Genomic DNA, 9,417 nt, shown 5'->3' with positions numbered 1-9,417 from the left:
AGATCCCAGCAGGTACTTTTAGAACCTGAGTGGTAGAGCCCAGACAAGTATGAATTTTGAAAAACTGAGAATTCCTGCGGTAGATCCCAACAGGTACTTTTAGAACCTGAGTGGTAGAGCCCAGACAAGTATGAATTTTGAAAAATGAGAATTCCTGCGGTAGATCCCAACAGGTACTATTAGAACCTGACTCAGGTAGAGCCCAGACGGGTATAAATTTGAAAAATGAGAATTCCTGCGGTAGATCCCAACAGGTACCAAAACTAACTTAATTATCACCCTTAAATAAAACAAAGCCTTAATAATTTATAAGATGTATGAATGAATTGGGGGAAAATAATTTCCCTGAAATTAAGTAGGCCAAATAGAATGAAAAACATAAAACTAAAACAAACAAATCACATATTGTTATGAGTAGCCCCTTTTAAATAAACATATAAAAAATATTTGACATTAAACTATGACTATTTAATTTTTTAAGGTGCAGCTGGGGAAACGGTGGGTGGGCTGAATTAATTTTCCACAAGTACAAATATGACTGCTAACAGTGCAATGCTCAAACAACAACTGACCATCCTATCAAAATTATATACAGATGTTTCTCTGATAACATCCATTCTGTCATCCTGCTGTTTCTTATCTATGATCTAATACCTATCCCTTAATCTCTTAATTAAAACCAAACTGTCAAGCTGCCAAGATGGAAAGCTGACCTTATCATTAATGAAAATAAAACCAGGGAAAGTACATACCCTAGGAATTTATCAAATATGTATAAACTCTAATTTAATTTTTAAATTACCATTTGTCACAAACGTATTCTATAGATGATTTTTAATGGAACAAAATGCGCAACTTTCCTGTTTCAAATATATTAGCAATTTATTTAAACCATAATGTTTAAATTATACTGGAAGGTCAAGATCTCATTTGAAGGTTTTGAAAAAAATTGCTATATTATGTCCTTTTCATAAACCATGATAATGTACAAGATAGACATTTGAAATATAAATGCCCAGTTAACAGCATTATATTATACAAATATTTTTTCTTCGCTCGTCACTGATGAGTCTTTTGTAGACGAAACGCGCGTCTGGCGTAAATACAAAATTTAGTCCTAGTGTTTATGATGAGTTTATTCACATTGCGTTGTATCGCACTTAGCTCGGAGTTCATGTAATTCCCTATGAATTTGCTTATATTTTTCGTATTATCAATAAATAATCACAAGTTTTGAATATTGGTTAACTACTGATTATGACTTATTGACACATTTTGAAATAGAAAAAGTTGTGATTAAAGTGTAAATACTCATTTAAGGAGTTGATTTACGATATCTGCAAAGTATGTTATTTGTAGATCTTGTATTAGTAACATTATTTGCCATATAAAGTCTGAATCGATCTATTATAGTTTCCGGGTTAATATACAAAAAGTCAAGAAATTGTTTAAAAAGATCAATTTAGTGCAATTACTCATATGAGGAGTTGACATACGATTTTGTACATGTTGGTAGAATTGTAGATATTGTCATTTAAAGCTTTTTATCTATTTCTTTTTTTTATTTTATCATTTTTGAGATAATAAACAAAAATGGAAAAAAGAAATCTACATTTAAGAGTAATCAAGGAACCGCGTGCCAATTTCGGAAATGTTTCAATTAATTTGTAGGTTTTGCCATGATGACCATATATGATATTTAAGCTTTTCTATCTATTACACTTTACAAGCTAAAAGGCAAGTCTAAAAAAAATGGGAAATCGTCATTAAAGGGAAATTACTTTGATAAGAAATCGGTTGACACTTTTGGTGTCAATAGGCTACATGTTGTATAACTGTACTGTGTAAATGCAACTGTTTCTCAAACCACGCCTTTTTTGGGGAGATATATAATATTCATAGATAATTAATTTAGTTTACGTTATGATTCCCTGTTATGATCTCTATGTTTCACCTGGAGACATAACTTGGGAATCCTACCAGTATATATGCATATGCATATCAGTCATATTGAAATTTGTGGAGATTCTTAAGTCAAGGTTGGGGTAGTATATAATTTTAGTGTAAGTTTCAACCCTTAGAAGTTCGGGAATATAAACGTTGAAAATATGCCGCACAGCCCTATATGACCTTGAAAAAATTAGTAGTGCATATGAACACTCCATTCTAGGATATAATATTTTTAAAAACTTCATAGTAATGTGGTACAGTTTTACCCGTAAAAGGAGTTCCTATGGGAAAGTTGCATTGTTGATATTTACAGAAATGCAACCTATAGGTAGATCTTAACATTCTAAACTTTTCTGCTACTGTCAGATATAATTTGTCTGTTTATGTTGGTTTGAAGGCGAGATCATTGGACATATTTTGTAAACTATATACCCGAATGATAGTTGTGGTCAAGTTTGGTTAAATTTTGCTGGGTAGTTTCAGAGGAGGAGACTTGTGTAAAGAATGACGCCAAAAATGAAAGTGTTTTGTTTGTACTATTCCTTTAATAATTAAAAATGGACATATTCATAATAACAAAAATGTTCAGATTCTTCTAAATAAAATTATAAAACAAAACATTTATAGTGTGTGAACATTTGTTATGATTGTAAATGCGCATAGTTACAATTCAAATCGTTGCGCATTGACATACAATATGGAAGAGTAACACAGTAACCGAAAAGCTTCGGTTTTCAATGATAGAAGAGAACTTCAAATTAAAGTAGCTGTTTAGAACGAATATAAGTAAATCACACGTAATATTTGGAATAATATACAAATTAAGGTCGGTAATCAAACCCTTCTGTAAAAAAAAAATGGAATGAAAAATGATAATGCTGAACATTTCGGAATTATTAAAAGTATAAGAATTGTATTAGTTTAAAAGGAAACAATATGATTGTTACTGAAAAAACACATAAATAAGAATTAAATGATAAATGGAATACATTTTCACATCATCTAAATATAAAAAAGAAGATGTGGTATGATTGCCAATGAGACAACTCTCCACAAGAGACCAAATGACACAGAACTTAACAAATATAGTTCAACGTACGGTCTTCAACAATGAGAAAAGCCCATACCGCAAAGTCAGCTATAAAAGACCCCAAAATGACAATGTAAAATAATCCAAACGAGCAAACTAACGGCCTAATCTATATACAAATAAAAAACGAAAAACAAATATGTTACACATAAACAAACGAAAACCACTGAATTACAGGCATCTTAACTTGGGACAGACACATACACACAGAATGTGGCGGGGTTAAACATGTAAGACTGGTTTTTTTGTATTGACCACGTTCAATAGCTAACTTACCATTACTTATTCGTATTTAATGACCTGGTAAGAAATTCCAATTTTTGGTTCCAACTTTCTTATACACAGGGGTGTTATTTCAGCAATTAATTATTGTATGAAAAATCTTGATATTAATTAAACAGATTTTTTAGGACTTATGAGCCTTTATACCTTTATTATTACAATATTTTTATAACATACTAACGATCAAAATACATGAGCAATGTGTTATAGGATAAAACAACAAATATCGCATATTCTTGAGAAGTCCGATAGTATTTTACCTATATGGAGAACTTAATGATACAAAAGTGCAAATTTAAATACAACTTAACTCAGACATAGTTTTATTTGAGATCTTAGACAAACTGCACAACAAACATCATAATGTTGCTAACTAAGTATTATATATACAGAACACAAATTTAAAAGTGGACAAATAAGTATTGTAGCATTAAAAAATTACCTTACAGAAAAAAATGTTAATTAAAAAAATTAATCATTTCAAAGAGATTACTCCTTGCTCTAACTAATAGAATAAATATTATACAAGTATTAACACAATCCCGACTGCCTGGATTTTTTTTAACTTTATTATTTATTCACAAGTTTGTCAAATATTTATGAAAACCAATAATATGTATTTTTCTAGATTTTTGAATTTTTTAAAAACTAAAAATCTTAAATTCTCTTGTTCTTTGATTGGATTGTTAAAAATATCTGATTAATTTTCAACATCTTAAGGATTGAATGTTCTGGTAATAGTTTCTGTTCCGATGGAAATATCTTATCTTAATGAGGAAATTACTGTTCCGTTGAAGCAATCTGGTTTCATACATCTTAACAGCTTGTGATGGTAGTGTGACCGTCTTTGTCGCGCCGTTTTTTTAATTGTTTTTCAAATGAACCGTTCACATATATATGCACACTACTGATAGGCCGTCGTTTTCTACTACAAATATAGAAAATATGGATATTACATAAAAACGTTTGCTCCTTCATAAAATTAAATTTGCCGTAAATGCTTGGAATCAAAGACTTATAAAAGCTTCATACAGATATGTTGTGTCATGTGTACTATTGTTTGTCTGTTTGTCTTTTTCATGTTTAGCCATGGCGTTGTCAGTTTGTTTTAGATTTATGAGTTTGACTGTACCTTTGGTATCTTTCGTCCCTCTCTTTTTTAACACTTTTAGAACCCAAAAAAAATTACAAATAAAGCGTATACAATTCTTATATCTATATTTCCATTTATAATCCATTACTTCTGTAGATAAAATAGTTTATTTTGTGTTTTACGCTTTTTCCTTTCAAATGTTGTAACGCTATGCTGGTGATTACTACCAACCAAATCCAAGTTCAAGAACAAAATTTGGATAGAAACAATAAAGCTTTTGTCTCAGTGATGAAAACCGTACTTTGTTTGTTGATGTGGTTCATGAGTGTTTCTATTTATTTTTTTTTAATATAGATTAGACTGTTACACTAGTAATTTTTAGGACCCTTTATAGCTTGCTGTTCGGTGTGCACCACTGCTCCGTGTTGAAGACCGTATTTTGACATATAATGGTTTACTTCTACAAATTGTGACTTGGCTGGAGAATTGTCTCATTGGTTCTCATACCACATCTTTTTAATTGTATGTTATATAATAATCTTTATAAATTTAAAGATTTTTCATAGATCAAAATAATGAGTAAACTGTTACAACGTAATACAACATGCATGCTGACTATGCGGTATGGGCTTTGCTCATTGTTGAAGGCCGTACGGTGACGTGTAGTTGCTAATGTCTGTGTCATTTTGGTCTTTTGTGGATAGTTGTCTCATTGGCAATCATACCACATCTTCTTTTTTTATATACTTGTGTCATTTAAACTAGTATCATGATTGATTTATTTCCAATCATTTCATAGATATAAGAAGATGTAGTATGAGTGCCAATGAGACAACTATCCATCCAAAGAACAATTTATAAAAGTAAACCATTATAGGTTAAGGTACGGCCTTCAACACGGAACCTTGGCTCACACCGAACAGCAAGCTATAAAGGGCCCAAAAAATTAGTAATGTAAAACAATTCAAACGGGAAAACCAACGGTCTAATCTATACAAATACGAGAAACGAGAAATACGTATGAACAATATAAACAGACAACAACTACTGTACATTAGATTTCTCATGAAAATATTTTTAATGAAGGTGTAATCGTTGCAATTTTTGTCTCATTTTAAATCATGTGTTGTAAGTAATTATTTTTTTTCAAAAGGTTCTGTACATGATAATATAAGAAAAAGAAAACACTAAAGAGCTGATGTCAAATAAATCTTGCAAAAACGAACATCATCAAAATTTTGATTTTAATCACATTAAGAAAATTCAGTAAGTAAATAAAGATAACTTAATTCAAGGACTTTTGATAGTTTACCGATTATATATAAGTAGAACAAAAACTACTATAGCTATCAGGACCACAAATCCAACTGCAAGCATTACTAAATACCAATTGTCTTCCAACCATGCCTGAAATCATTAAAGGTTATACTCAAAATAAGTGTTCATACTGCCAAATATGTTTACTGATATAACTGAAACTCCAACAAACGTATTATCATAATCCATGTACGATGATTTTCTAATACAATAAAACAAATTTGAAATAAATCACAAGGAGATGACACAGAGAATGTTGCATGCATATAGATTAACATAGATATGAATGTTTGATAATACATTGATTTTTGGTGTTGAACTCTCCTTTCAGTACATTCTGCTATATCATAACAGTCTTCTATTGTTTATTTGTGGAAGAAGCCGGCGTACACGTAGAAAATCACCAACCTGATATAACCCAGTGTTGATAAGATGACATAATAATTGAAACAAACCTCTAGATTTTTATTTTTTACTTGAAGTAAAGCAAAAATAATTAATTAGTCTTAGTTACTACCTTTAAAGAGCATACCTTCTTATTTGCAGAACAAAACATAAAGTTTGTATACCTTCTCAATATTCTTTTGTCCTTCTGTTAGGTCTTCTGGTTGTGTATTTAAGTCAGAAATACTGCCATTGAATATATTAAATGGAAATTCACTTTCATTTCTCTTTAAAAGACGTCTTAACTTTTCCAAGTTTTCTCCGCATACTTTTGAACCGTTAATTGACAAAGAAAGCGAAACATTGGATATCATATCTCTGAAAGAAATACAGCAACATGGTGGAAGCAATTTCGCTTAGATAGACAATCTTTAAAACATTTGATTTGATATATTTTTGTTTAAAATTTAAACAATGGTAAATTTAACAGAAATAAACTGTTTACCTTTTCGGAGCATCTTTGATTATCGATTGTAAAATTATTCATTAACATTTCATCTTCTTTTCAGTAATAATGTTGTCATTTCTCTTTGATATGTGTTTTGGCATCAAGGTATCTTCATGAATTTTAAGATACGATTTATCGTACAAGTGTAAATTAATGGAATAATTTCAGTTTATGAAAATTATTTGAAATTCACAAGTTTAAAAACAAACAGAAATATTGACATTTTCGATTTTATAAAGATCACGAGTATAGACAACGGCAAACAACAAATGATGAGATTATAACAAAAAAATAGTACTTATGTTTCAATATATATTTGCTGACGCGTTGACCCGTGCCATTCGAATGTTCCTTCAAAGCGGCTCTTTCTTAAACAAAAGATTTGTACTCATAAGACAATTGTGACTTAAATAAAGGCAACAGTAATACCCCGATGTTCAAAACTCATAAATCGATAGAAAAAAATCATTTGTGAATCTAAACGTATGCAATCAAATTACATGTACATTAAAACAATTATGAAATAATCTACAAAATGTAGTACGGATACTCAACGTTTTATAGGGCATAAAACATTATTAAATATCAGAAATTTCAGAACCAACGGAAGTCATTCAAAAAGATTGCAACAAAAACCCGTATTCATGTATAAAGGTAATACACTGCTTTCAACAAAATACTTTTTTATAACAAAAAACATAGTTACTATACCCTTTATAGGTCTCTGAAAATTCATCTATTTTTAAAGAATCTACTTCATATCCTGTATATCTATGGATAAACCATTTTATCTTTGAAACTATCTTCCTTCTAATAGCGGATGTTACATTTTGGTCCAAATAGATCACAAAGTTGTCGTTAACGCCTGAAATGTAATTAGAAAAAAATACAAGAAAAAAAATGAAAACAACACGGAAACTGAAACTTACAGATGCTATTTAAAGTTTAACGGAAGCTTAAATTACAAAACTTTAAGCGTTTCGTAAGCCGTGTTACTTAATAATAGTTCAATATCAAATGCGCTCTGGCATCGCACGGTCTAAGCAAGTCGCTAAAAAAGCTGTCAGACGTCTGATCAAACTCAGAATTTTTTTTACTGAAAGAAAATTAAATCAAACAAAATATTAAATATCGTCAGGAATGAATGTATATATATATATAATACATATATATCAAAATTTCTGAGGAAAGTTTCACTATTTAAAAAAAAATATATATATAAAACATACCATTACATACTATTCCGCTGCAGCTAAATTCACCAGCAATGTTCTCACATTCCCCTCCATTTTTACAAATATTGTTATTACACTCGTTAACATTAAATTCGCATAATGTTCCATTCGATGTATCAGGACATTGGCAATAAAAGCTCCCATAATTATTAAAGCACATTCCGCCATTACGACAAGGATGACTGTGACATTCGTTTATGTCAAGATCACATACATTACCAGAATAACCCTCTGTACAATGACACGTAAAAGAATCGACCAAATCATGACAAGATCCGTTATGAAAACAGGGATTTCCTAAACATTCGTCGATCTCCTTATGGCAAAGCTTTCCAGTATATCCCGTTTTACATTCGCAATCGAACCCACCATCGAAGTTCTGACAATCTCCTCCATTTTTACAAACATCGTCCTCGCATTCATTTACGTCAGCTTGACAATATTTGCCATTCCAAGAATCAGAACACTGACAATAGAAACTTCCATTTGTGTTGACACAAATCCCGTCATTCAGACAAGGGATGCTGTTACATTCATCTATGTCAATATCACATACCTTACCAGAATAACCCTCTGTACACTTACACCTAAAAACACCGACCAAATCATGACAAGATCCGTTATGAAAACACGGATGTCCTGAACATTCGTCGATCTCATTATTGCAAAATTTTCCGGTATATCCATTTTCACATTCGCAATCGAACCCTCCATTGAAGTTCTTACATTTTCCTCCATTTTTACAAACATCGTCCTCGCATTCATTTACGTCGGATTGACAATATCTGCCATTCCAACCATTACCACACTCGCAATGAAATACGACGTCGTTAGGGTCCATCACGCATGTGCTGTTATTCAAACAAAGATTTTTCTTGCATAAGTTAGTTAACGAGTCACAATCGTCACCACTGTAACCATATGGACAAGTGCATTTATAATTGTCTATAAGGTCTACACATGTCCCATTGTTCTTACAAGGAAAACTGGAACACTCGTTAATTTCTTTTTCGCATTGCCGACCTTAAATTATATATGCTTTCGGTTTCAATATCGACCATGTAGTTGACAATATATAAATAAGGAGATATGGTATGATTGCTAATGATACAACTTTCAACCAAAGTTCAAATTAAGTCTTTATAAGCAATTATATACAACCGTACGGCATTCAACAATGATAAAAACCCTTACCATAAATTCGGCTATAAAAATCTAGAAAGACCCAACATGAAAAAGTAAAATCACAAAAATACTGAACTCCGAAGGGTATTAATTATTTCAATTGAGGAAACTAACTAATTTAAAACAAAACAATTAACGAAAAATAATTATGAAAGACATGAACCAACGACAACCACTGAACTTCTGGCTTCTGACTTGAGAAGGCAGATAAAGAAGCGGGGTTGAACAAGGTATACTTTAATTTATTGAATGGTCAAAACATCGACCTTTATGAATTTCAATTGTAATTTTTATCACAATAATAAGCAAAAACATACAACTCTATTTGATAGCTGCCGATATTCGGTTCATATATTATGATCCGAAACATGAC

General features: G+C 31.0%; 1 protein-coding gene across 1 annotated transcript; it reads right to left on the bottom strand.

The window, feature by feature from the left end:
• Positions 1–7,806: 7,806 nt before the first annotated feature.
• On the bottom strand, positions 7,807–9,351 carry LOC143075596 (uncharacterized). The gene has a single exon (XM_076251069.1). The coding sequence runs from the start codon at positions 8,698–8,700 to the stop codon at positions 7,825–7,827; it is 876 nt and encodes a 291-aa protein (XP_076107184.1). The 5' UTR covers positions 8,701–9,351; the 3' UTR covers positions 7,807–7,824.
• Positions 9,352–9,417: the final 66 nt, after the last annotated feature.

The sequence above is a fragment of the Mytilus galloprovincialis genome, chromosome 1 (genome assembly GCF_965363235.1).
Source record: "Mytilus galloprovincialis chromosome 1, xbMytGall1.hap1.1, whole genome shotgun sequence".
In the NCBI taxonomy this organism is placed as follows: Eukaryota; Metazoa; Mollusca; class Bivalvia; order Mytilida; family Mytilidae; genus Mytilus; species Mytilus galloprovincialis.
This window is presented reverse-complemented; position numbering and strand designations above follow the sequence as displayed.